This window comes from Festucalex cinctus, chromosome 18 (genome assembly GCF_051991245.1).
Source record: "Festucalex cinctus isolate MCC-2025b chromosome 18, RoL_Fcin_1.0, whole genome shotgun sequence".
NCBI classification, from domain to species: domain Eukaryota; kingdom Metazoa; phylum Chordata; class Actinopteri; order Syngnathiformes; family Syngnathidae; genus Festucalex; species Festucalex cinctus.
Genome location: NC_135428.1, coordinates 1,530,867 through 1,558,661, shown reverse-complemented (window position 1 = coordinate 1,558,661; position 27,795 = coordinate 1,530,867). Strand labels below are relative to the sequence as shown.

The 27,795-nt window shown below is 41.7% G+C and overlaps 2 protein-coding genes across 3 annotated transcripts in view; both read right to left on the bottom strand.

Annotated features, from left to right (window-relative positions):
* Positions 1 to 70: 70 nt before the first annotated feature.
* Positions 71 to 13,837, bottom strand: rsf1b.1 (remodeling and spacing factor 1b, tandem duplicate 1). The gene is made up of 15 exons (XM_077505530.1): positions 13,651 to 13,837; positions 12,159 to 12,250; positions 11,944 to 12,036; positions 11,628 to 11,833; positions 11,443 to 11,540; positions 8,050 to 11,183; positions 7,202 to 7,501; positions 6,093 to 6,197; positions 5,927 to 6,006; positions 5,788 to 5,842; positions 5,545 to 5,725; positions 5,250 to 5,463; positions 4,413 to 4,624; positions 3,194 to 3,373; positions 71 to 3,087 (listed from the first exon to the last, which is right to left on the bottom strand). The coding sequence occupies exons 1-15, from the start codon at positions 13,802 to 13,804 to the stop codon at positions 2,603 to 2,605; spliced, it is 5,589 nt and encodes a 1,862-aa protein (XP_077361656.1). The 5' UTR covers positions 13,805 to 13,837; the 3' UTR covers positions 71 to 2,602.
* A 538-nt stretch (positions 13,838 to 14,375) lies between these two features.
* The window catches only part of LOC144006605 (F-BAR and double SH3 domains protein 2-like), a 24,985-nt gene continuing 11,565 nt past the window's right edge, over positions 14,376 to 27,795 (bottom strand). For both annotated transcript variants that reach the window (XM_077505532.1, XM_077505531.1), the window contains exons 7-20: positions 27,066 to 27,120; positions 26,857 to 26,985; positions 25,694 to 25,816; positions 25,530 to 25,625; positions 22,754 to 22,870; positions 20,882 to 20,980; positions 20,535 to 20,687; positions 20,314 to 20,448; positions 19,273 to 19,356; positions 19,025 to 19,208; positions 18,216 to 18,439; positions 16,867 to 17,068; positions 16,707 to 16,771; positions 14,376 to 15,801 (exon numbers count right to left, since the gene is read on the bottom strand). In XM_077505532.1, coding sequence (XP_077361658.1) covers positions 15,718 to 15,801; positions 16,707 to 16,771; positions 16,867 to 17,068; positions 18,216 to 18,439; positions 19,025 to 19,208; positions 19,273 to 19,356; positions 20,314 to 20,448; positions 20,535 to 20,687; positions 20,882 to 20,980; positions 22,754 to 22,870; positions 25,530 to 25,625; positions 25,694 to 25,816; positions 26,857 to 26,985; positions 27,066 to 27,120 — 1,750 coding nt within the window. In that variant the 3' untranslated portion in view covers positions 14,376 to 15,717. The remainder of the gene's footprint in view (positions 15,802 to 16,706; positions 16,772 to 16,866; positions 17,069 to 18,215; positions 18,440 to 19,024; positions 19,209 to 19,272; positions 19,357 to 20,313; positions 20,449 to 20,534; positions 20,688 to 20,881; positions 20,981 to 22,753; positions 22,871 to 25,529; positions 25,626 to 25,693; positions 25,817 to 26,856; positions 26,986 to 27,065; positions 27,121 to 27,795) is intronic.

Below are 27,795 nucleotides of genomic sequence, written 5' to 3'. Positions count from 1 at the left end.
CATTCTTACAAAAATGCAAAAAAAAAAAACAACCTTTGACTACACTGAAATCAAAAATATTGTGAGGAAATCAAGCTTAGAAGCACTTTTATTATGACAAATGTACAAGATCATAAGAAATAACAGTAAACAAAAAAAAAAGGGGGTCAGCTAGTTTCTATACAGAAGAATTTGGGTGCTTTTCTCCCACATTCATAATGAGGTAACGGGAAAACAAATCCACTCGTCTTTTTCATCAACTGTGTTCCCATGCAGCTTCTGCTTACCGGTACATCAACTGTACAAGTTAAAGCCACCAAAAATCCTCCCCCCTCCTTTTCCTCAGCATGTCGTGATGATAAATAGTAAGCGAACACCATGTTGGTCCTTGGGCCGTAAAGTGACCCCCAAACCCGCCCAAAGAGCATTTTCATCCAGCCTTGCCCATGCAATTTAAAAACGAGGTACTCTTATATGAACATATAAAAAACATGAAACAGGAAGACAAAAATACACACCAAAAAACCCCCAAAACATGGAGCTGGTTACTAATTAAAAAGTTTGTACAAAGAAAATAATACTCTTGACTTTTTTTTTTTTTTTGCCAAACTACACAATGAACACGAGCATACAGTGGAACCTCAGAAGTTGAAAAAGTAATTTGGACCTCCCACCAATTCAAAATCTGCTTTTTCTTTGGCTTTTTTTTAGGCATGATGCCATTACAGAGTATCAGTTCATATAGCCAAATAAATGTATACATCACCTACCTATAGAACACCACTACGTGACTGTACTGACATTTGAAGAACACATTAAAAATGAAGAATTTTGTGGGGGAAACTAATTCAAATTTCTTCGACCCTGCTATATCACTACTAGTACTAGTAGTTGCATGCATTATCGTCCCGTTTGGCAACTGGATAGATGAAAAAGACTTGTAGGGACTTTGCATGTTTTTCTAGTGGATCAAATAATTATATTGGTCTTGGATTCGAGCTCTAATATTAGCTAACAGCGCTAGCAGCAAATGGCTAGCTGATGTAGCCATTTTGAATTTCCAAAATGGAAGAATAAACATGAAAAAAAAAAAAAAAGATTTCTGGAGTATCTATGAGAAGTCTTTCTTGGATTCTGAGGTGTTGAATATAAGAAATAAATGACTACTTGGGTATTGACGAAAAAAGTGCTAACATTAGCTAACTACCGCTAGCCACAAACTAGCTTACTGTTATAGGCATCGTCATTTTGTTAAGACAAAAAAAAAAAAAAAACTCCAGGAGGTTCCACTGTATACAAAAATATACATTATATAGTACAAAGGAACATTACAAGAAGAATAGATAGCAGTATTGAGATTGTTTTACTCTCAAAAACGTTTACAAAAAAAGAAAAAAAAACAGACAACAGGTGGCAGTTAAAATGATTTTGTGTACAATATACAAAATAACTAGTCATCTATAATTTTTATATCAGCATGAATACATTCACACCTTCACATATATGCATGACACCTTTTTAATATTAGCGTAGAAAAACTAGGGAATAGTGTTTTTATTTGTCTCACCTTTCCTCGTGGAATAACTGCAAACCGGAGGCGCGAGACCGTGTGGAGAACGTTTCATAAAGCAGGTTCAACAAACCCTGAACAGCGAGTTGACAAACAGAGGAAACTGCATTTTCGGTTGCCGTACAGCTGATTCGAGTTAGTTTGATCAACGCAGAGTCGTTTCACCTGGCGTGACCGCCACACTCCCGAGAGCTCCGATTTGACGAGTCACCACGGCAACGGGGAAACCGCCCTCTTGTTTTCGTTTTTTATTTTTTTATTTTATTTTTTTTTACGCCCTCTCAACTGGAAATCTTAATGCGATCATATGGCGAATTTGAACATATCTTTTAGGGGGGAAAAGTGCAACCCTGCAGCAGCTGCAAAAGAGAGGGAGAACGTTGCTGCTCGGATCGATGCCTACATTTATATGTTGTCTTTTGCAATCGCAATAATTATACGGGGGAAACCTGTTGAATGTTAGCTCATTCATTTATTTCATTTAGGTGCAATCCTGCAGGGGGAGAAGTGCACGTAAGATGAAATCTAAAAACATTCAGACGGTTATAAGACAAAAACGAAGCGCATGACTATAGTGCATTTACACAAAAAGTCGCCTGATTGAATGAGGAAATCAAATGTCGTGTGTGACTGAAAGGAGGCGGGGACAGAGAAAACCTCGAGGTTCATTGTGAAAAACCTGCTACCGACCAGGTTAGGTTCATGGTGGACTCATTACTACGGTAACAGACTGAGAGCTTAAATAACCTCTTTTTACGAAACATGACGTCTTTTTACGTCTTTTTCTCTGGTTTCAGTTACCTCACTTTGTGAAACGGAAAATGCAGAGTTGCCCGCGTTTTCAGGATTTACTGACTCCGGGTTCTCACGAAACCTGCTTTGTGAAATGGACTCCAGGTGAGCGGGACCTGTGTTGTGTTTTTTTTACATGTTGACGTGAAGAGGGTACAATAATAATAATAATAATAATAATAATAATAATAATAGGAATATAAAAATACAATAGCACAAAAAATGAAATCGTACATTTTTTTTTTTTTTTTTTTTTTTTTTTTACAATTGTTCATTATTGCAGACGTAGTCCACGAGGTCCGTGACGCCCAGCAGGTCGTCTTCGTCTTCGTCCTCCTTGGCGGGCTGTCCGTTGCTACAGTCCAATTGGTTGCCGGTTCCCTTCGACTCCTCGGTGGGCTTCTCCTCGGAAACCTTCTTCTCTTCCGGACCCTTCTTCTCCTCGACCGTCTTGTCCTCGGTGGCTTTCTTCTCCTTTGGTTTCACCTCCTCCTCCTCCTCTTCGTTGTCGTCGTCGTCAGAATCGATGCGGTTGACCCGTTTACGGACGGGACGGTCCTCGGAGGAGGATTCGTCCGAGTCATCGTCCGAGTCTTCTTCCTCTTCCGACGCTCGCCGACGTTTCAGGGCCAGACGACGGCGACGCTGCTTCCAAGACTTTTTGTCGCCGTCTTCTTCCGAGGAGTCGGCTCGCCGTTTGGACGGACGGTCTCTGGAACCGTCCTCGGAATCTCTGGAGAAGCTCGCTGGGAGATATTTAAAAAAAAAAAAAAAAAAAAAAAAAAAAGCAAGGAGCAGGTCAAAACAAAATGATTATCACTGATGATTATTTATTTATTTATTTTCTTTTACCTTCACTTTCCGAACTCGCCAGGCGTCGTCTGGGTTTGGTTTTCTCCCGATTGGTTCCGGCCTGGGATCCTTCCGACTCGGACGTCTCGCAGTAGTTGACCTGAGACTTGTGACTTCGCCGCGAGCGCCGCCGGCTCACGTCCAGGTCGCTGTCGCTGTACTCGCTGGAACCGGCGCTCACTGCCGAGATATTAACGGCGGGTTCTTCAAACCCTTTCCGTGTCCATTGATACTAAACAGGCTCCTCCCTTTTATGACTGTACCGACATGTGAGGCTTCAAAAGCAATGGACTCGTTTGTTGGGTGCCGTGCAAAAATGACAGAAATATTAGGTCAAAGATACAGATTCTGGTGCCAAAACTGTAGACTAAAAATACACTTTTTTCTTTTTCTTTTTTTTTTCAACTTATTTGCAAAAAAAGGATGTTTTTTTTCAAATGTCACTTTTCATCCAATATGGAAAAAAAATACTTCTATCCCCAAAAAAATAATACAAATCTGAATGTTTTGACATAAAACATAAATGTGAAAAAATACAAGAGTTAACCCTTGTATTTTTTTTTCGCATTTGTGTTTTATGTCAAAACATTTAGATAATTTTTTTTATGGATTTAAGTATTTTTTTAATGAAACATGTATATTTGACACAAATTACAATAATACTAAATTAACAGTATAATTTTCAAATATTGTCATTTTGTATTTCATGTTTTTTAAGTTTTTTTTAATTATTATTACTTGTGCACATTTTTTTTGTTTTTCTAATATTTGTTTTCAAATATTTGTCATAATTAGTATTTTTGTCATTTCTTTGTAACCATTTTTTTTAAAGTTACAATAACATGACAAAAAAAAAATTTAACTTAAAAAAGTTACATAGAAATGACAAAAATACTAATTAATATTTAAAAAAAAATTATTGTAAAAACAAAAAAATGTGGACAAGTGATTAAAAAATAAACAAACACAAATTACAATATTTAAAAATTATACTGTGTTAATTAAGTATTATTGTAATTTGTGTCAAATATACATGTTTTATTATGACATTTGTTTGTGTTCCTAACATGATTTTTTTTTATCCAATAATTAATTTTTTTATTTTACAATTTTTTTTTTAAACATGTTTTTCTCCCCCCCCCCCCTACAAACATTGACTGCAATACTGGCCTCATGATTGTTGTTGTTGTGAGTGCCACGAATGAAGAGTTGCTCGTACCAATTTCCTCCTCTTCGTCGTCGTCGTCCGTCTCCACTTCCTCGTCGTCCGAGTAGCCTTTGGGTCTCCGCCGCTTTCGGGAGCTGCGTCGTCGCTGAAGCGAGTTCTTCTTGCGAGACTCGGACGAGCGGCGTTTGCCGCCGCCGCCGCTGCCGTTGGAGTCCGTCTCGGCCGGCGTCTCGTTGTCCGACGCCACGAAGTCTTCCTCGGAGCTGGAGCGGAACAAAAACGGACGCGTGCACATCGTGAAAACCTGGGATAGAACGATATCCAAACATCACGATATAATTATTAGGATATTGTGAGGAGGTTGGCGATCCAAAAAAAAGGTCACAATAATTGTCAAAACATGAGCTCATACTTTAACAAAAATAAAAATCACAACGTTGTGCTTTTGTACATTATATTTTGCACATTACATATAAATAATATAAATAAACACCTACAATCTCTAATAACGCTTAATATTGATGCACTTACTTGCTAATAAAAGAGCACACATTGAGTTCCTCCACATTTTTAAACATAGGAGGGCTAAAACATGCCTTGTGAAAATTAAGCTGCGCTAAAAAAAAACAAAAACTAGCCACCAGAGTGTGCTATAACTGCACACATGGAAATCAACCCAACTTTTTTAAAACAGACGTGCCGCTATCAGATAAGCTAACAGCTCTGCTTTTGCGCTTCTTCTTTGTTTTGTTTTTTCCTCATGGCACTATGCTGCCTCCCATAGCCCAGTCTTGGTACTACAACCACACCTGGTTAGAGGGGATTCAAGATTCTGTCAAATTTTGAAAAATGGGTCGGGCGTGCGTGCGTGCGTGCAGGCCGCCTTACGAGTCGCTGAGGCAGAACTCGTCCTCGCTCTCGTCGTCGTCGTCGGTGCTGTCGCTGTCCAGGTCGTTGAGGCGCCGCCGCTTCTTCTTGCGCTGGCCGCCGTTGGGCCGAGGCGGTCGGCCGTTCTCCTTGCCCTCCTCCGACTGTATGATGGTGGCCATGTCCTTCCCCCTGGCCCCCGTGATGTTGGCCATGTCTTTGCCGCGGCCGGCTCCTGGACGGCGTTGGCACGACGCCCGTTTATCATCACTGGACAGATTTTTGTTTTTGTTTGTTTTTTTTGCGGAAAGCTCACCTCCTCCCTCGGCTTCTTTCACGTCCTCTTCGATGGCCTCCTCGATGGCCTCGTCAAACTCGTCAAACCTGTAGCTGATGTTCTTCTTGGCCCTGGTGGAGCGTCGCCCCCAGCTCTTACTCCGCTTGGCCTCCTTCTTCTCCTTCACGATCACCTCCTGCTTCTCCTCTTCCAACTCCGTCTGAGACCCCAAAAAAAAAAAAAATCAGGTCAGGTACTCAACCGCGAGTTTGGCGTCCTTACCGAGGGCGCGATGATGTTTTCCACGCTGATTCCGACGTAAATGAGACGCTCTTTCCTAGTAAAAAAAAAAAAAAAACACATCGTCAGCGACAGACGCTTCAAGTTCGATTTGTTGCCAACGCAGCGGGGGAGGCGTCACCTTCTCTCCGCCCGTTGTTTCTTCCTCAAGGCGGCATCCAGGTTGAGCAGTTGCTCTTCCAGTTTGTCACACAATTTTTTCTACAGAGGAGGTCACAATTTAGTGGAAAGAAAAAGAAAAAAAAAAAAAGGCATCTGGCACGCTCATCTGTATGATGAAGACGTACATGTTGGCAGGGCGGGCAGAACCATTCTCCGTCGGGGATGATCATGAGCGGCGGCCTCAGGCAGGCTGTGTGGTAGCCGCTGTCGCACGAATCGCACAGCAAGATCTGAACACGCACACACACACACAAATAAAAAATAAAAATTCCCAACTGACTTGCTGCCTATTCAGAAAGATTTCATACATTTAATATTATCTATAATGTCATATATAACACTATTATATTAGAAATAATATTGTATTATACTTATAAAAAAAAAAAACTGGAATACTTCGATTATAAATGTGTTATTTTGCCACGTATAATTTATTCATTAAAATCATTTTTTTCTTTTACAAATTTTATTAAACAATTTTTAATTTTAACAATTGCATAAAGTTGCAGTTCACTTAGAATTTATTAAATTTTAATAAATTTGTGATTTCATTATTCTTTGCATCTATTGTTTACAAATCCACATGAATAATTTATTAAAATTATAAAAAAGTATTGATAAGTCAAAAAATAGCATATATTATTTATTGTAATAATAATATTTAATAATTAATAATTTTATAATATTTATTATTTGGATAGATATTCATTATAATGCATTAATATTTAATTGCAATTTGTTAAATGTACTAATAATTACAAATTATTAATTTAAGTACAATTGCAAAATTGCACTGTAGTGTTTAATTGCTCAATTGTGCTTCATGTTTTTTTTTATTTCTTTAGGATTAATAATTTATTAGTTAAAATTCAATATACTCAAAAGCTTTTGTATTTTTTTTTATATAAATACTTATTAAAATCAACTTGATTTCATTTTTAAGTTTGTTTTCATTAAAAAACATGCCTTTTTTATTTTATATATTTTACTGTAATGGGAGAATGGATGAAATTATTTATTCTTACTTTTATTTTTTCACTTTATTAAATGTATTAAATTTGCCAAACTTAAAAAAAGATAAATACACGTCCAGTGTTTAATATGGATTTTCAAAGAACGAAACTAAATTCAAAATGTGAACATTTATGTCAGGAAATGTATAAATGCAAAATGGCAACGACGACATCATCCGTTTCAACAAAAGCGTCACAAAATGGCGGCTTTTCTTGCTCACCAGCTCTGGATGGTTGGGCAGCCCGCAATGTTTGCAGGGGTCGTCGTTGGGCGGCAGGTCGTCGTCGTCGTCGGTGGACGTGGACGAGTCGGACGTGCGGCGCTCCCGATTGCGTCGCCGGCGCTGTTTGGGCCCTCGCTCCACCTTGTAGTCCTCGTCGCTGTCGTCCTCTTCTTCCTCGCTCTCCTCGTCCTCGCTGGACTGCTCGTCGCCGCCGCCGCCATCGTCGTCGTCCTCGGAGCCTTTCCTTTTGTGGCGGCTGCGCATGTTGGACCAGCGCGCCTTCCGCCTCTTTCGTCCCTTCACACCGAAACATGAGACCACTTCAATCAGCAAAGGCGTTACCTTTTTTTTTTGTTTTGTTTTTTTGTTTTTGTTGCAACCCCTTTTGCTTAATTGGATTTTGACCAATTTTGCAAGGTCCACAGAATATTGTGTTCAATTGCTATAAAAACATGGAACCTACCAAAAGAAATATTAGTCTCTTCTTTCATTAGGGAAAAAAAAAAAAAAAAAAAAGTACAATTCTAACTGTTTCGGTTTCGCAGCAATTGGCATTAGAATATAGCTAAGTTTCATCATTATTCACAAATTGTTTAAAACAGTGGAGAAAAGAGCTTATTGCAACCTCTGTTGCCACCTGCTGGCCGTTTTTGTAATAACTATTCAAGCATTCTATTCAATTCAGAGGCTGCATGAAAGCTCCAGCATTAAAAAAACAAACAAAAAAAAAACGTCTTTGGCAGCATGGTAATATGTAAAATAGAACGTATTTATCCGTCTTTGGGAGCAAACGAGTTAAATAAATGTAGTTGAAAGCGTGTCTACTAATAAGGAGGAAAAGTCACCTTTGGTTTGGGCTGACCATCCTGATCCACGTTTTTCTCTTTGGGCTTCCTCACAACAACTTTCACCTCCTCTTCCTCCTCCTCCTCCCCCTCGTCGTCTTCTTTCTCCCGAAGCTTGTCGACCTTCTTGTCCTGGACCTCGGCCGCCTTCTGCGTGGGTCTGGAGATCCTGGGCGAGCGTCTCAAGGACATGCCCGCGCCGCCCGCGTTGGTGTCCGATTCCGAGTCGGCCTGTTTGTCCTCCTGCTGAAGTTTGAGCCAGCGTCGGTGGGCCGCCATTTTGGCTCGACTCCGGCGGGCGCTTTCGCCGTTTGTCGCCTCTTTCTTGGACTCGTCTTCCTCCGTTTTGCTTTCATCCGCCCGGTCGGCGACCGCTTCTTTGCCGCCGTCACGTTCCGCCGCGTCGGTTTGGCCGTCGGGTTTCGTCGTTTTGGATTGCGCGTCTTCTGAATCGTCATTTGGATCGAGTTTATCCGTTGTGGAATTATTCTCGCTTTGGCACTTTGCATCAGGCGAACATTTGGACTCGTCCTTATTTTTGCTTTTATCCGTCTCGTCTTTCTCCGACGTGTAATCGCTTTTGGAGATTTTATCCGTCGTGGAGTCCTTTTCGCTTTCTGGACATTTGCGCTTTGCGCTGCCGGTTTCTTTCGTAGACTGGTTTTGTTCATTTTTTCTTTTAGCTGCCTTAATTTCGTCTTCCGATGGCTCATTTTCCGCCACAAGCTTTTGCTCACTTGATTGCAGGTTTATCCTTTCATCGTTTTCCGTATCATCTTTGGGGCAAAGTTGACGTGTTGTGGGATCCTTTTGGTTTTCTTGACGTTTCCGTAATGTGTCCTGTTGACCGGTTTTTGCTTCTTTCCCGGACTCGCCGTCTTCTTTGCTTTTGTCTTCCGCTCGCTCGGTTTGTGCTGACGTTTTGCCGCCACCCTCTTCTGTTGCTTTCTGATCTGTGAGGTTCGTCGTTTTGGATTCACTGGCAGCATCGTGCTGTGTTGTTTTGGAGGAGAGTTTGTCCATTTTCACCTCCGTATCGGGTTCTTCCTCATTTGTGCTTTTAGCGGCGACGGGTTCGTCGCTTTTGCTCGAGCCTTCTTTATTCGTCGTTTTCTCGTCATTTTCTTCAGTCCTGTTTTGGTCAACGGATTTCACCGATTTCAATTGATCAGGAATATCTTTCGCTATCGTTTTGGAGAGTTTTTCAGTTTTGGAATCCTTTTGAGATTGAAGTCTTGCGTCATGTTGAGCTTTGTCGTCACAATCAACACGTTTTGTTGTTTCGGATGCATCAGTCGCACCTTCCTCTGCGCTTTTGGAGAGTTTAGTCGTTTGACATTTAAGGTCACCGTTTTCGGACTCGTTCTCGGACTTTTCTGCCTCGTTTTTGACTGGCATTAACTCATGAACGACCGGCTGATTGCTGGTTTTCGACGTAGCCTTGACGTTATGTTCTCGGGTCTCGCTTTGAACATCTGGTTTCATCCTTACGGATCCGTCAAGTGCGGCTTTTTCCGACGTTTCGCTTTTGGAGAGTTTACTACTTGTTGATTCCGTTTTGCTTTCCTGCCGTTTAAGTTTGACATCTGGAGGAGCTTGTTTGCAGTTTTCCGCCTCTTTCTTGGACTCGTCTTCCGCATTTTTGCTGACAGCCGCGAGAGTTTTGATGACAGTCTCTTCGGTCACGTTTTTGCCACTCGTTTGTATCGTTTTGGCTTTTTTTGTCGTTTTCTCTCTCGTGGTTTCGCTTTGGCTTTTGCTCTCTCGACATTCACGCCTCTCGTTGTCATCGTTGTTCTCCGCCGATGGCTCCGCCTCCATTTTGTCAGCCTGTTGTTGGATGATTGACTTTTCGGACGTTTTAGGCGCAAGCGTTTTAGGTTGCTCGTCCCGTCTCGATTCGTGCTGATCGTCTTTGGCAGCATTCACGGTTTCTTCTGCGGATTCCGACGGCGAGTCGTCCATCTTGGCAGCATCGCGACGCCGGCCGTCTTCGGCGGCTTCCGACTTTCTTGGCTTTTCCGAGTCAGTCACCGAAGCGCCGCTGGCTTTCGCGCTCTCCTGACACAACTCCACCGTGCTGACCTTTCTGATTACCGACGACTCGGACGATTCTTGACATTTCTGGCTTGCGGGCTTATCTGCCTTTTTAATGACTGTCAAGTTTTGGCTCCTCGCAACATCTTTCTGCCACTCTCCCTTTCTGGTCACAGTTTCGTTCTTGTGCGATTCCTCCTCAGCAGCCTGCGACCGATCCATTTCACGCTCACTCGTGTGCTTTTCGGATTTCCTCGTTTCTTCTCTTGACGTTTCCGCACCGTCGGGATGTCCTTCAGCTTTTTTTGTATCTTTCAAATCACAGCCTTCGACCTCATGATTTGATTCGTCCTTATTCTTGAGAGTCGTGTCCGTGTTGTCCTCCATTGACAATTCTGTGCTTTGATCTGTTGGCTTGGGCTCTTTTAAATTCCTGTCTGGTTCGTGATTAGCCGAATTGCCATCGGCTTCTTTAGAACAAGATATCGCTGGCGCCTTCCCTGTTGCTACGCTAGTTTCCTTGTCGAGAAGCGTAACTGCGTCCTTCTCCGGACAGCTCGAATCCTTCTGTTCCTTTGTGGTTGCCGAATCATTTTCACTCAAACGAGGCTGGAGTCGCTCCGACGCGGGCTGAACTTCACCGTTGACGCGGTCGCTCCCGCAGCGCGTCTGCTCGGACACGGCGTCGGGTTTGTCCTTGAGCTGGGACACCGGCGTGAACTTCATGCCTCGTTTCTTCAGCGGGATCTTGGCTTGCTGCTCGTTCTTCATCTGCTGGATTTCGTCCACGCTCTTCCGCTCAGGGGAGGATTTGGGAGCAAGTTCCCCGCCCCGCGTCTCCGCCTTGGCTTCGGACGTGTCCATCGGCTCCTCTTTGACGGCCTGGACTTCATTTACTGGACCGTGATCCACAGACTTCTCTGACGTAGCGTCCGCCATGCCGTTCACTGACGATTTCATCTCGGACGTCTCCGATTTGAGCTCATCGGTGTGATCCGGTTGTCCGTTGCTCTCCGTCTTCGGTGGCACCTGGAAGGCCGCGTTGGTGGAGTCTTTGCTATCCTCGTCTGATGAGCTGTCATCTTTTTTTACTTCGCCTAAAAATAGAAAGCTCAGGTTGAATTGTTTTCTAGTTGGTTCCACCAAGAAAATAGGTTTGTGTGGCGCAACCAAACTGTTGGTCAATTCTTAATCTGCATTTAAGGATTTTCCTTCGAACATTTAGTGATCCATCAGATGTGATTTTCAAAACTAAATCAAAACATTCAAGAATATGACATTTAAAAGTATTTAATACATTTTACAATAACAATAATAATAATAATAATAATAATAACAATCACAATAATAATTCACCTGCTTTGTCCATTTCACTTTTGTTGTCTCCCTTCAAGAGCTCGGGATCGATATGCGTCTTTAGCAAAGCCACCACTTGAGCCAAGTCATTGCGATCTCTACAAGAAAGAACCAAAAAACAAAAACACATCGTTATCAACTAAACCCCGCCTCCTCCTCTTCCTCTTCCCCTTTCCTCCTCGTACCTGACGATGCATTTCCACGAGGCGCCGTCCAGGTCGTCCTGCTCCTCCACGTAGAGGCGGACGTTGTTGTCCTGGTCCAGCTGGAACCAGTACATCTGGCCGTCCTTGTCGCGGCCGATGGGCTGCAGGCGCATCTTGTCCGGGTCCTCCTCGTTGATGGCGTTCTTGAACTTGAGGTTGTCGTCAAACTGACACTCGCACAGATACTACACAGAGCAAAAAATTACGTTTTGGTGCGTCGTTATTTGCGATGGGCATTTTTTTTTTTTTTTGTGGAACTAGAGCAATGTTTGTGTGTTTATATTTGTTTGTTTACTTTAAGGATGGCTGTCTTGCTCTCCAGTGTCATGCTCTTGTAGCCTTTTTCTTCCAGCTCCCATGCCCACGCCGTGTTGAACTCTTGGCATATCTGCAACGGAACCGCAACAACAACAAAAATTCTTCTTGCAGTTAGATTTTCTTTTCTTTTCCTTCTTTTTTTTTGGACATTCCCATCAATTAAATACTGATTTTAGTTTATTTTTTTTTTACCTTGACTAGATATTTTTCCCATCTGTCTGTTGACACCGACTTCCCGATCTTTCTCAGCAACTTAACGTGAAGATCGACGAGCAACTTAGGAACTAAACAAAAAGAAGCATTTTTAAAAACAATATAGACTTCACACATTGCTGCAAAGCTCTACATGCTGGGGAATAATACAAATAAGATGAAAACAGATTTATGAATATTTTCAAGTGATTATTTGTAAATGTGAAATGGGAGAAAGTATATATTAATTCATTTATTGAAATGTAATTAATAGTTTACAAAAAGGGAAACCTGACTATACTCATTTGTGACAGAATTGACAATACATCAAAATAAGAATTAATGTTCATTGATTAATATAAATGCTAAATATGAGAATTAGTCTATTATTTAATCAAAATGTGCATAAATGTAATAATTTCAAGGCACCATATGAAAATTATTGTATTCATATAACATATATTACATTTTTTCTAAGTGTAAATTAATTAAAGGTGAGATGTACTAGTTTATTTTACAGTATAATCAAATTAAAACAATGTATATTTGACAACTAGCAAAATAACTAAAAAAAATAAATACAGGAGGTCCCAAATTAAATAGAAATTCAGAAATAAAATTTTAACTTTTAACTAATTCTAAAGTAATAAACAATAAAACCACAAATATTTAAAGTACAAAAACTAAAATTAAACTAAATAATTATAAAACAAATGACAATATGATTTAATATAGGAAAATGTATTTACCTGTACTCAATATTTTACATACAAATTTAGTAGAAATATTTCAAGCTAATTAAACACTTTCATATTTTTTGTTACTAGAATCTCACATTATTGATAATAAAAGACCATAATCAAAATAAATCCCTTTTGTCGTGAGCAGTACCCGTCAATTTCTCCACAATGACCTCCTCCACAGGAAGTCCTTTCACTGCGTTGGAGCCAAACGCCCGAGACAGCTTTTAATTTGACAGCACGCACCGGAACTCACCCGGGCGAGCGGCTAAGCAGCACTTAATTTGGTGTTTTAACAGTAATTAAAGTACGCCTTTCTGCTTCTCTGGCTGGCATTTAAACACTGCGGGACAGCTGCAACGTCCACGACGCTTCCCGTCAACTCCCATCACCGCAGCAACCCGGAAATTGTGATTAAACGGGCGAGTTCGCTCTGCGTGTTGTGTTCAGGAGCGGCGAATGAAGGCTTGTAAAGCAGCGGGGTAATGAAAAAAGCGTAAAAAGTGACAAAAACACGCGGTCAATTCGGTCAATTCACATCCAACTAAACGCGTCTTTGCTTATGAGTTTACATACACGCTCAAATGTAAAATCCCGTGTCGGTTAAATGTGCATTAGAGTGGAGGTAAAGGTGAGAGAAGCACACAATAACACAGCGTTGCTAACGTCGCTAGCCATGTTAGCTCCGAACCAGCGATGAAGTCTCTCCTCCTGCCTCCTCCCCCCTCCCGGGTTCTTTTCGCGAGCCTTACCTGAGGATGTGTCCCGCAGGTACCGCTCCAGCTGCGGGAAGGTGAGCTCCGGCAGGTCCAGCTGCGCTCCGTAGCGCTCCAGAAAGGAGCAAATGACGGCGTAATTGGGACACAGGGCAGGGGGACAACTCGCCGTTGCCGCCGAAGCAGCCATCTTTTTCCCTCCACACCAACCTGTCAAGTGAGCACGCGACCGGCAAACGCTCGGCGGCACTTCCGCTAGTGACAAAATAAAATACAGGAAGCTAGAAGACAAAGCTTAACGTCAAATTGGTTCACCGGGCACCATGTGCCTACATAATAATGCTAATAATAATAATAATAATAATAATAATAATAACTAACAAATTCATAATGCTTGGTCGATCGGGTGTTATGTTTATTTGTTTACAAATTATTCAACAATCACTAAGCAAAGTGTTGATGATGCAATGTGATTGATTGGCTCAACAAAAATCGTTTTTGGGGGTGAATGAAAAACGATATTTACAGTTAGTGTATTTGGACTAAATAATTGCAGATGTATAGTTAAAAAAAATATGTTTAAATTAATTAAATGGGAATAATGATGGGAATGGCATCATTGAGTTATCAAGCCAAAGAGGTAGATTTAAAAAAATATATAAAATTATTAATCATAAGCATAAGTATTAAGAAATTTCAATACATGAATCAAACGAGGAATGTGAATCCTGCAGACAAACAAAAGAAGTAATCGATTGATCCACTTTTGAAGCTATTCTTTTATTTCACATTTATTTGTACACAATAAATACTGTTAAACATCCACTTGTGTGTAAATACGACGCTTGGCAGTCACTGCAGCGCCGACGCGGTGAACACGGCGGAACCAAATATGGAAAATGTAGCGCGTTAACTTCTCTAAACAGGGAAAAAAAGACACTTTTCTCTTTTTTTTTCCCGTATTTCAATACAAGAGGGTAAATGCAAACTTCAAAAATAAGTTTGATGTCATTCAGATCTCAAGGAGATCAACGAGAACACAGCAACGTGGCTGATGGATATCTGTTGTTGTTTTTTAACTCACCACGCGGATCGAGTAGAACTGTTTTTTTTTTTATTATCCTAAAGTCTAAAAAAATAAAAAAAATAAAAGAATAAAAACTGCTAATATTTTGTGAGGATATCCATCTCCAAGCTCTCTGTTAAACTATTTCAAAGGACAATAGCTTCTCTATAAGACACTAGGGCGGCTATTTAAGGCTAAATAATACGCAATACGACAAAATTATTCATACCAATAACAGCTGGTAAACAAAAATCGGAGAAATGTCGACAATCAAAATACTGACGAAGACGTGAAAAAGTGCTTCATTGTGTGACACACGCTTAAAACGTTTTAACATCCGGATTCACTCCCGCCGTTCATGAACAAAGGCAACTTTCACGCAGAAACCCTGCAAAATTGCCCCCCATCACAGGACTAAAACAGGAAGCGGCACTTTTTTTCCCTGCCTTTGCCACAGAATCTGATGAAGCGGGATTTGACCACTGTCAACACTATTAGGGGGTGAAGTTTTTTCTTCTTCCTGGTGGGGGCATAACAAAAAAAAATATAATTGACTTCTCCACCAAAAAAGGTCCGACAAGTATTTTATATCTTGTCACTGTTCCATATGAACAGCACCAAAAGGTCAAGGACGCTTAGGAGGGGTGAGGTGAGGAGATTCATTTTCACAAGCAAGGTCAGAAGTGAAGGTTAAAGGGGAAACTTTCAATTTCTAGGAAGCATTCCATTCTTAAAAAAAAAAAAAAAAAAAAAATCTTCCCACTCACATCATTGCTACTTTTTTTCCCCCCCTTTTAGTGTTTCAGTTGGGGGGTGGGCAGGACCAGCCTCGCACCCCCACTCGATAAACTGAAGTGACATTACACTCGGATAGCTCGTCAGCCATTTTCCTCACGTGAAAAGAAAGAAAGTATTCAAATCAAAACTGGAGATGTGTTGGGGGTTTGAATGGCACGCTTCGTTCGTCCGTTTTGTTCTTCCGGCAAAAAGCACCGGCCGTGTGAGGCGTCCTCGAGGGGGCGTCTCCCGTCTCCGCATCACACCAGCGTGATCTCCACCTCCTCTCGCCGCTTCACCTGCCCACGGGGATGCTGCTTGGGGGGCGGCGGAGCAGCTCGGACCTGAGGGGCGTAAAAAAAAAAAAAAAATCCCGTTAGTCTTAATTATCCAATAGCAGGATGCTGTGAGAAGAAAATTGGAAAGTTGGTTTTGAGTTCAACTCATTGACTGGCAGCCATTTTGACTGAAGAAACCATGTTTGCTCCCGGCTGTTTTACTGGATTTTGACTGATTTTGCAAGGCCCACAGAATATTGTGTTCTATTGCTATAAAATAATGGAACCTACCAAAAGAACAATTAGAGTCTCTTCTTTCATCAGGAGAAAAAAAAAAAAAAAAAAAAAAGTATATTTACTGTTTCCGTTTTGCAGCAATTAGCATTAGAATATAGCTAAGTTTCATCATTATTCACAAATCCGCTCAGAATTGTGGGGAAACACCTTCTATGGAGGACCAAAACTGCCAAAATTCAAAATAAATAAATAAATGACTAAAAGTGAAAATAAAAATGAATATAAAAAACTATAATTCTAAATTATATCCAAAAAATAAATATAAATGGAAATAAATCAGTTTTTATTTTCACTTTTTGTCATTTATTTATTTATTTATTTAGTCATTTATTTATTTATTTAGTCATTTATTAATTTAGAATTTTGGCAGTTTTGGTCCTCCATAGTTTTTATCATGGCCCTGATTGATCTATTATACTGCCACCTGCTGGCCGTTTTTTGTAATTACTACCATGTTTTTACTGTTCTACTGTACCATTCTCTGCAGTTGAGCCTGCATCAAAGCCTTCTGTATGCGCTAGCATTATTAAAAAAACAAAAACCAAACGGATAAATACGTCTTTGGAACACTTAATACATTTAAAATAGAACGTATTTATACGTTTTTGGGAGCAAATGAGTTAAAGATGTGAGTGTATCGACTCAAACCAAATCGAATGAAAAATGGGACTCACAGGTCGGATGCTGCCAGATCCGCTGTCGGGGTATTTGGGAGGTTGCGGGGAGCCTTGCGCTGGACCTAAAAAAAAATAAAAAAAATCACACAGGTCCACGTTTAGCAGAGTTGATCGGCGAATTTCAATTTGACGACTTTTACGATAGGATAAGACGTACTTTGAAAGGGGCTCTTGTGCGGCGTGGTGGGCGGCGGCCGGTGGTGCCCGTTGTGGTAGGCGGGCGGCCGTCCGACGGGCGAGGCGGCGGCGCTGCACGGGCTGGACTGGGGCGACGACGAGGTGGTGGGCGTCTGCAGGGGGCTGCTGTGGAAGGGGCTGCGAGGCGAGCGCTCGCAGTGGGACGGCGTGCAGGGGGACGACTGAGATGACAAGAGAGGGGGAGAAAAAATAAATACTTAACTCATTGACTGGCAGCCATTTTCACATTTCGCAATCCCGTTCGCTCCCGGCTGTTTTACTGGATTTTGACTCATTTTGCGAGGCCCACAGAATATTGTGTTCTATTGCTATAAAAACATGGAACCGACCAAAAGAAAGATTAAAGTCTCTTCTTTCACCAGGAGAAAAAAAAGTATATTTCTATCTGTTTCCGTTCTGCAGCAATTAGCATTAGAATATAAATAAAATCTGTTTAAAACAGTGGGGAAAGACCTGGCCCTGGTTGATCTCTTATACTCTGCTGCCACCTACTGGCCATTTCTGTAATAACTACCATTTCTTCAACCGTTATTTGCAGTTGAGAGGTTGCATCAAAGACTTCGGTATGCTCTAGCATAAAAAAAGAAAAAGAAAAAAACAAACGTATAAATACGTCTTTGGGACACTTAAAACATTTAAAATAGAACATATTTGTACGTTTTTGGGAGCAAATGAGTTAAAGCACACAAAAGTTTTGGAAATTTCAGGATCAAACTAAAATGCAGCTGCGAATGTGCAGTTTGGCATTTAATTTTTTTTTTCCCGCCATTATTTGCTCAAAACTCAGCTATTTGCAGTTTTTGTGCTGTTGCCAAATCGATTTAAATTTTACTTTGGCGCCATCTGGTGGTCTGGTGGTATACTGGTGTTGTTAGATTGAATAAATTACGGCTTTTTTTTTGTTTTTCATCCCTGAATGCGTGTTCAAAGTGAAAGCATTTTTTCTTCTTCTCTCCCGTTTAGCATTGATCCGCCTCATTTAAATATCGTTTGTGCAATATGGACTCATAATTGTGGACATGCTCGAAACATGGAGTTGATACTTTCTGATCCTCCCGTTTGAAGTGCTTTTTACCACCATCTTGTGTCATCAATATCCTGCAAACATTGATGGCAAGCTTTCCGGATGAGTGGCGTAAACGCGTACACAATAATTACGCTTGTACATAATAATATTGATCATCGCTCATAACTAATATTTTACACATAAAAACGTATGATTGTTTTTCATCTGTGGCGGTTTGTTTGGCAGCAGTGAATTCAGGCCCGACCGGTTTGCTGCCTGAAGGGTCTGCGTTGACTTTCTACCTGATCGCCGCCGCCGCCGTCGCCATTTTGGCCCGTCCCGCCGCCGGCCAGGTCCTCCACCAGGACGGCGGGGAACACGCCGACCGCGCCGTTGAACTCGCCCTCCCAGAAGCCGTCGTCCTCGTGGGTCTCCCGGCTCAGGATGCGGATGATGGCGCCCTCGGGGAAGGAGAGCTCGTCGTCCGTCTGCCCGGCGTAGTCGTACAGCGCCTTGGCGAATGACACTGACGGATAAATCGGATATTGGGATGAGAATATGGAACAGCCCAAGACATACACAAAAAAAAAAAAAAAGTCTCTTGGAGCCATATATTGAATCTAACAGGAAGTCAACCATTTTGAATTTTCTTCCAGGTTTGGCCCAACATTCGGACTACTGGTAATAGAGGTCACATTTTAGCTCTTTGACTGCCAAAAACGTTTAATCCCGATAAATAAAATCACAATGTATGCCGCCATAAACGTTAAATGACGTCAACTACATTTTTTTTTTTTTTTTTTAAATCAATGGGCAGTGCAACATCTAAGTGCGGGCCTGGTCAATGGGTTGTGGAATCAAAAACACTCACTAACTATGGCCACCAGATGGCAGCATTGTATCTCTTCAATGGGTGGCCGTGTATCAAATTACAATGAAAGATGAGGAAATCTGATGAAATAGAACGTTTTCAAGGATGACGTGAATGATAACGTTTTGATAACGAGTGGCAGTAAAAGTGTTAAAGAACTCTTGACTGCCTTGAAAATGTGGGCGTGTTCATTGAAAAAATGTTCAAGATGAAAAGAATTCTTCTCTCTTTCACACTTACCACCGGAGTCTCCGTTGACGGAGGCGGCGGGAGGCTCGTTTTCGGGTTCGGTGGAGTTGCTGGAGGAGTGCGAGCGAGCGTCCAGCGCGGCCAGGGACTGCAGCATGCTCAGCAGGCTGTTGGAGGACGGCAGCTGCAGGTACTTCTCCGGGACGTAGCCCACCTGGCCGCTACGGTTTCTGGCCTGGGGAGAAAATGCAGTCAGGGGTGACAAAAACGGGTGATTGCAGCTGGACTAACGAACTAACCTTCACCCAGTCCTCCATGTCGCCGTCGTCGATGACCTCCAAGATTTCCTGCTCCTCGATGGTCAGTTCATCTGGCTGAGAGGCCTGATGGCAACAAGATCGCATTCAGCAGGTAAATGGGAGGGATATCCAAGACCGTCAATCTCAGCCAGGGGCCGACCGATTAATCGGCCGCCGATTAGAATCGGCCGATTTTTGGCCTTCAAACTTCAAATGGGCCAAATGGCTGATGATTTTGGGTTAACTGTAAAACTAAATACACAACGTTAAAAATGACATCCACTGTATATTTAAATTAAATACAAAACATGCTTCGTTTTTAAAACATCACTAGTAGCCTAGCGTTAACAGGAAGTTAGCAAATGCTAACAGGAAGTTCGCACCGACTTCGGGAGTGTTTTTCTTTCAAATAACGAATATCCACACACCAATGTTGTGGGAACACATACCCACAGATGAGATAACGCTACACAAAGGCACACATTCTTCCCACTGTGTGAAAAACTTATTTTCTTAGAATTCAATCGCAACTTTCTTCTGTACTCCCTTTAAGTGTGTACGCCATGGATGCACGGCACCACACTGCCCCCAAGAGGCCAAAACGCACAGGAACAGTCAGTCAGTATTCGTTGTTACTGTTTTTTTCAGTTGTTATTATTAGTTTATTCTGTTCTTATTTCACTTTTTGTTATTTTTATTTTGTCATTGTCATTTCAAATTATATTATAAAGTTGATATTTCAAGGATTCAAAGACTTTCTTTTCTCAAAATTCAAGGATGCAAACATCCAAGGATTTTTTTCCCCCCGGATTAATCGGTAATCTGTATTTTTTTTTTCTGCCAATAAATCGATATCAGCCTAAAAAAAAATGCATATCGGCCGGGCCCTTATCTGAGGAGTTCTGTTTGGTGACTTCACCTCATCGAAGACAACTGATCACTAAATCGTTGGTAAATCCGTCTCACACTGTTCAGTATTTGTCTCAAGAGTGAATAATGTTGTGGGGTGGCAACCCCAAGTCAAGTGGAGGCTCCGCCTACCTTGTAGGAGTAGAGCACTTTGCAGGTGAGCGGGTAATTTTTCAACGTGCTGGAGGGGCTGGAGCTGCTGTCGTCCAACACTTCGCCGCTGTCCTCCGCCTCCTCCTCGTCCTCGCGCTCCAAGTCGGCCGTTCCCTTCCGGAAGGAGATGGACAAGTTGCGTGATGACAAAAAAACAAACAAAAAAAAAAAAAGTGTGAAAGGAGTTTTGTGGTCCTCACGGAAAGCGAAGGGTCGTTAGCGCTGAGGTTGTTCCAGCGCTCGTTCTCCAGCTCCTCCATCACCTGGTTCATGGCGCTCTTCAGCCACGTTTCCACGCCGACGCCCGCCTGCCTCAACAGGTCCAGACGGGCCTCGGCCTTCACCTTGACCGTCTAGCGGGGCGGCAACGTCAGATCATTCGATTTCGCTTTTTCCTTTCCTCAAAAAAAAGCGAATGAACCTAATAAGGAAGTCACTGTTTTTTTCCCCCTCTTTTGCGCATGTGATTGCGCTCTTTAACCAGCAGGTGGCGCTTTTGGTGTCACTTTGACAGGCGCGCTGATCCCCAGCACTCTTTCACAGTTACCTCTGCCCTCCGGAGACTCTGCCTGGCCACTTCCATCTTGGCCTCCAGCTCGCCGGCGTTCTGCTCAGAGCTCTCCTGAGACCCAAATTCCTCCAAGACCTGCACACAAACACACATAAATATGACAATAATAGCTAAAAAAAAAACAACAACCCAGCAATGACTCCATCTTGCATGCTCACAAGAATGTGACTCATTTCCTGGTTACTGTTTGACTTTGGCGTTCCGGGATTGGGGGAAAAATAAAAATAAAAATCCCAGATGAGGTCAGCAATAACTTGGCTCTGACCACAAGAGTGACGGCAGAACTATAAAGTCCCCATCATGCTCCTCCCACCTGCATGTTGTCATCATTTAGCTTTTGAGCGTTATCACACTGACCTCATATTCAAACTATTTTAGGTGCTCTTGAATGGCGCTAATATTTAACTGGACCTGGTTTATGCAACATGTAATTGCACTGTAATTTAATTTATTTCATTCAATCTGCGGTGTAATAACCTTATTTATTGATTGATTGAATTTCTATTTTACATTTTATTTTTATTATTATTATGAATTCAATCTCTGGTGTAATAACCTTATTTATTGATTGACTGAATTATTTTTTATTTTATTATCTGTTCTTATTGCTGCTGGACATGTAAATTTCCCAGAGGGATCAATAAAGTCAAGTCTAAGTCTAAGTCTACGACTAGTACTACTAGGTAACACTTTATAATAACTACCCGTTATAACTAGTTAATAGACCATTAGTAAACTGTTAATTAATGAGTCGTTAATGACTTATTACATGTTTGTTAACTGTTTGTTAAGGTTTTAAAATGATGTCTATAAATAGTAAAAATGTCATTATTAAACTGTTAGTTATTGAGCTCCAAATGACTTGTTAACTGTATATCAATTATTCATAACTCTATTTTATAAATTAGTAATACATGGTTAACAAGCTATTAGCAAATGACTTACTAATGACTTGTTAAGTATTACGTCATAGTTTTATTGGGACGTTATTCTAAAGTTGCCACTATTCCTCATTTATTACGCGTTAGTGAATGTGGAATAGTTGCAACTTTACAATAACGTCCCAAAAACATAAATCGAGTAATAACTCATATTTAAGTAGTAGCAGCAGTTAATAGTTTGTTAACCATCTACTAATACTAAACCAGTGAAACTTTGTAGAAGAGCAAATGAGTGGAAAAAGTTCAATGGGACGGAAAATTGATATTTCGGCATAGTCATTTTATATTTTCAATTTCACCTTCAAATTCTTTACTTTCAACTTGTTCCAAAGTTTCATCGGTATTAGTAGATGGTTAACATCTACTATGTAAAGAATGAGCTCATATACAAGTGAAGTATTAGTAAGTAAGTCAGTAATTTATATTATTGTGATGTTATTGTAAAGTTGCAACTGTTCCTCATTTACTAACCGGTAATAAATGAGGAATAGCGAACACTTTACAATAACGTCCTCATAACAGATAGAAACTATTAACCGATACTTAACAAGTCATTAGTAAGTCATTTACTAATACTTAGTCTTACTCATTTATAATATATCGTTACAAATGATTAATTAACAAGTCATTTATAACTCAATAACTAACAGTTTAATCATGACATATTAACTGTTTATAGTCATAAGTATAAATCCTTAACAAACAATTAACAAACATTTAATAAGTCATTAACAACTCATTCGTTAACAATCAACTAATGATCTATCAACTACTTATAACCCTAATAATAATAATAATAATAATGCTTTATATCTGTAGGCGCATTTCTTGGCAATCAAGGAGACCGTACAGTATGTTGCAAATAAATAAATACATAAATGAATGAAGCGGTGTGTGCGTGTCTCACCCGTTGTGTGTGGATGATACTTTTGTACTCTCGGGCCACCCGACTGGCCCACTTGCGGGCCTCCTTGTCCAAGCTGTGCTCCTCCGCCGTGCCGCTCTCTTTTATCAGATGCGTCACCTTGGGGGGGGGAAGAAAACACTAAAAAGCTGTTTTGTTTTTGTGGTGGTGGTGTTGGGGGTGACGAATGTCTCTTGGAAGGACCAAAAAATAAATAAATGAAGAGATGACGGGCGAAGACAACGAAGAAATTGGAGTGCTGCCGTGGATCGAGCAGCAAGTCTGCACGTTCCTTCCAAGAAGATGACGTCAGCGTGGTGGAAATGGTGGACTACTAATTGACGTGCCCAGCAGCTGTTCGCTGCCATTTAAACAGGGAGGGACCACCATGATCATCATCATCATCATCGTCATCATCATCATCAGGTTTGTCAACGTTTCGGAGCAAGTCGCACACAAAACCTGCATTAAGATGTTTCCACATGAAAGCACGTGTGTGCGCGCACAATGGCCGCTTTTCACACATGGGCTGTTTCACAGGGGCCGGCCCACCACCTGCCACTTTTTTTTTTTTTTTTTTTACCGGATCCTCCGTCTGGCCAAAGCGGCGCGGGCAGGGGAGGGAAGTGGGGTGGGCGGGGTTTTTGTGCGTCCACCCTTCATGTTTTCTTTAGGAACAGGCGGCCGCTTGTTGGGACGTCCAACAAAAACAACGTCGCCGTGTGCGGCTCGGACAAATTGTGCAGTGTTTGCAGAGGGCAGAGCGCCACCGGGGAGGACGTTCGTTCCTTCGTTCCTTCGTTCGTTCGTTCGTTCCTTCGTTCGTTCGTTCGTTCGTTCGTTCGTTCGTTCCTTCGTTCGTTCGTTCCTTCGTTCGTTCGTTCGTTCGTTCGTTCGTTCGTTCGTTCGTTCCTTCGTTCGTTCGTTCGTTCGTTCCTTCGTTCGTTCGTTCGTTCGTTCGTTCATTCGTTCCTTCGTTCGTTCGTTCGTTCGTTCGTTCGTTCGTTCGTTCCTTCGTTCGTTCGTTCGTTCGTTCGTTCCTTCGTTCGTTCGTTCCTTCGTTCGTTCGTTCGTTCGTTCCTTCGTTCGTTCCTTCGTTCGTTCGTTCGTTCGTTCCTTCGTTCGTTCCTTCGTTCGTTCGTTCGTTCCTTCGTTCGTTCCTTCGTTCGTTCCTTCGTTCGTTCCTTCGTTCGTTCGTTCCTTCGTTCATTCGTTCGTTCCTTCGTTCGTGTGCCCGACATCAACGAATATACGTTACATCAAAAGCACGCAGGCCGCAGAGTGGAAGTCGTCCGAGCAATTTTTGACCTTTGGAGGCAGCGTCAGATGCGTGACTTATATAACGCATTTATTGAAAGCTGAATTATATAGTGCGACAATAAAAAAAAAAATGGACCTTGTTCCTCTCTCGCCGTTTGATTATATTATCACTTTTCTGTGAGTCACAGATTGTTTGGGTTTGCGTATCTTCCACCTGGCCAAAAGTAGGCATCAGGTTGCATTTCAACCGTCTCCGTCCATTTCCACTTGTAGCAGGAGAGGAAAAAAGCCGTTCCTATGACTTGCTTTTATGCCGGGATGACGAAAGCGGCCGGCGTCGTTTTTTTTTTTTTTTTTTTTTTTTTTGTCCACGTCCGTCTGAGCACCGAAACACGCCGCTGACATGAATTAAAAAAAAGGTGGGCGGGCGCCTGCGACGTGCGCAAACACGGCATGTTTGCAAAGTGATCAAAGTCCGCGTCGCTGCTTTCACATGAGATCATCGAGCGCCGCTTGTGAAAACATTCGGTTGTCGAATATGACATCAATAATTAAAAGCAACCTCGCTTTGCAAACGTGTGCCACGTGCACGTCACTTTGTGTTATGTTCAGATTTGAGGTTGATTTCATTTTACACTTGACATTTATTAGCCCTCCTTAGTTATTAAAAGCTGCTTTGGCATTTTTAATATCTATTCGAGTGGTTAAAAGGATACTTGACTTATTTAGCCCATTATAGCAATAAAAAGTTAATATTTTGTCTATAATTAATATGATACTTTCATTATTTTTCCACGAACAAATAGTTGCTTACCTGAGCCCTTTGTGACGTCATTTTCAGTCGACAGCAAGTTGCAAAATGTGTTTTTAAAAGGTACTAATTGTACATGGAAAATAATGAAAATATCACATGTATTATAGGCAAAATATTAATGTTTGACTGCCAAAAATGACGAAATAAGTAAAGTATCTCTTTAACTTGTGTAACTTGAAATGACAATTAATAAAATGTTGCACATAATTTGAACCCTGGGTTAAATTATTCTAAATGTAGTCAATACGGAAGCGTAAAAAAAAAAAAAAATCTCCTGCTTTTCTGACAATTTTTTTGAAAAGCTTTGTTTTTTTTTTTAAAGTATTTTTTTTATAATTAGTTAATTAGTTGTTCTGAATATTAGTTATTTCTGTTTCACTGAATAAGAAAAAAAACATTCAGGAAAAACAGGAGGAGAAATTACTTATTTTTTTTCCCCTGTTTTTATCAGTAAATTTTCCTCCTCTTTTTCTGAATATTCTTTAGCCTGTTTTTTGTATTTTTTTGACAGAAAAAAATATTCAGTGAAACAGAAAAAAAAAGAAAAAAAAATTAATTAAAAAAAAAACAAAAAACAAAGCTTCCCCAAAATATGTCAGAAAACCGGATTCTTTTTTTCAAGTGAATGCAATACGCTTCCATACAATCCCAATTGAATATTTTTGTTTTAAAAATGAACCCAACCGGATTGCGGTCGCTCGTTACCGTGTCCGTGTCGATGGGCTGGTACGAGAAGTCCGCCGCTTTCTGGAAAACGGCGTTTTTCTGCACAAACACCTGCTGATGGAACTCCTGCAGCACCTGCGGTACACATTTGATGGATTTGCAGTCAGACTTAACAAGCAATGAAGAGCCAGGAGGCTTCTTACGCCGCTGGCGCTTTCCAAGAGCTTGTTGAAGACGTCGTGCATGGCCTGGCAGCTCTCAAGCTCCGTCTGACACAGCGACACCAGGAAATCCTTCACCTGCTCGTAAATCCTCCCGTCCAGCACCTGACAAAAAAAACCCCACACACTTTATTTCATGTGTCGAATTCTAGATATGCTCCAAAATGTGTCTGACTCGTATAAATGATATGACATCAGAGCTGTGCAAGTTTGGTTGTAAACAAAACACCAAATGAACATTTTCTCGTTCGAGTCATAATCCGTCAAGAAAGATTGTCAGGAAAGTTTGACTGACATCTCCGGTCTCCCTTTAGAGGTGATTGCACATGTGCTGACGTGACGTACGGCGCATAACCCGGACAGAGTCCAACAAACGAAAAGGGGACTTTGCATATTAGCTTTATACTCAATTTACTCGGTCATGTGACCACACGCGCCAATAAAGAGACGCATATTATATGTGCGGGGGCGCGGAAGTTGCCAGTGGACGCGAGGGAAGGTAAACGTATAAAGGTGAGAGTTTCGATCAAATTAATTTTTCATGTCGGATTGTGAAACGTTTACTTGCTTACAAAGAAATGTGAGGCTCCAATTGTTATGGTTAATTATGATAATAAGATAAAATGTCAGTCAAAAATGCTTTAAAGTGGAAGCCAACCCAAAAAACATGTTTGATGCAGCCCAATCTAAATATGACATTCGAGTTAATATTGCCTTCGTGGAATATGAGTTAAGCAGCAAAATCCAGACGTTTTTATCCATCTCGGGGCGGCCATTTTGCCACTTGCTGTCGACTGAAGATGACATCACAGTTACTCGGGTAACAACCAATCACATCACAGCTTCATAAAAACAAGGTGACGTGCGATTGATTGCTGCCTGAGCCCTGAACAACTGTGATGTCATCTTCACTCGACACCAAGTGGCAAAATGGCCGCCCCTTAGGATGGATAAAAACGGCGGGATTTTGCTGCATAACTCACATTCCCCAAATGTAATATTAATCAAAATGTCATGTCTAGACTAGTGAGGTCAAATATAACACACTGTTGTCAAGAAATGTCTTATTCTGTCTTATTCACCGTCATCAACCAATAAGCATGAAACAAAATAACCCCCCATGCCTGTAGGTGGCGGTAGCGTACCTTGAGGCCGTCGCTGAGGTCGGTGGCGTAGTAGCGTTGCTGGTGGGCGTTGGCGGCGGCTAACGCGAGCAGGTAGTCGTTGCGGCTGTGGGTGGCCTTGGAGTTGCACTCGCTCCGCTTGGCTTTGAGCTGGAATGCGGGAATTTGCTCAGGAAATGCGCCACAGCGTCGCCTCTGGCGTCCCCGCTGCAAGTCAAGCTTACGCGTACCTTGACGGTTGCCCGCTGCAGACTCGATCTGGACTGGAAGAGGCTCAGCTTGGACCTGGACACACCAGCCAGCCAGAAAGACACAAACGTCTTCAAAATGGAGCAATTTGGAAGAGAGTCAATCTTTAACAGGCCCAGCCTATCAAACGGTGCAATTTATGAGCCATCGTCAGCTCAGCTGGGGCGGCCAGAGACTCGTTACAGTTTATTGGTTCGTTTTCCATGTGTGTGGTGTAATAACGCTGGAAGTCGAAGCGTGTTTGGTCCCATGGCTGCCTCGCTAGCACGCTAACCGCTAACATTACATTTCAGAAAATGAGCTTTTGCAGGGGTTTGTTTTCAGTCATTTTAGTAGCGATTGTTTCAGGCCCTAATTTCCTTCCTGTCAGTCTTTTGACAGGAACATTAGCGGACAAAATGGTTTATTTACTCAACTGCAGATGGGGGAGGCATTTTTTGGAATAATAAACAACGCTAGCTTAATATTACAAATGATGTCAAGTGAAAGCAGAGTTTAAAAACAAAATTAAATGGGCACTTGTGGAAAAATGCTTCAAAATTGCAATGCGGCCAAATAGGCAGAAGTACGTAATAAAGTACATGGCTCAGTGCTAGATTGGTTGTCTCCCACCCGTGAGGTTGTGGGTTCAATACTGAACCCTGGCGCCCGTGCCGAGGTGTCCTTGAGCAAGACACTGAACCCTGACTTGCTCCCAGTGGACCTGACAGC

Excerpts from the sequence above, each read along its gene's own strand:
- rsf1b.1 (XM_077505530.1), bottom strand. The coding sequence starts at position 13,804 with ATGGCTGCTTCGGCGGCAACGGCGAGTTGTCCCCCTGCCCTGTGTCCC. Across the intron at positions 11,541-11,627 it reads TCGTGGAAATGCATCGTCAG|AGATCGCAATGACTTGGCTC; the intron begins GTACGAGGAGGA and ends TCTTTCTTGTAG. Across the intron at positions 7,502-8,049 it reads ATGGTCAGCCCAAACCAAAG|GGACGAAAGAGGCGGAAGGC; the intron begins GTGACTTTTCCT and ends TTCGGTGTGAAG.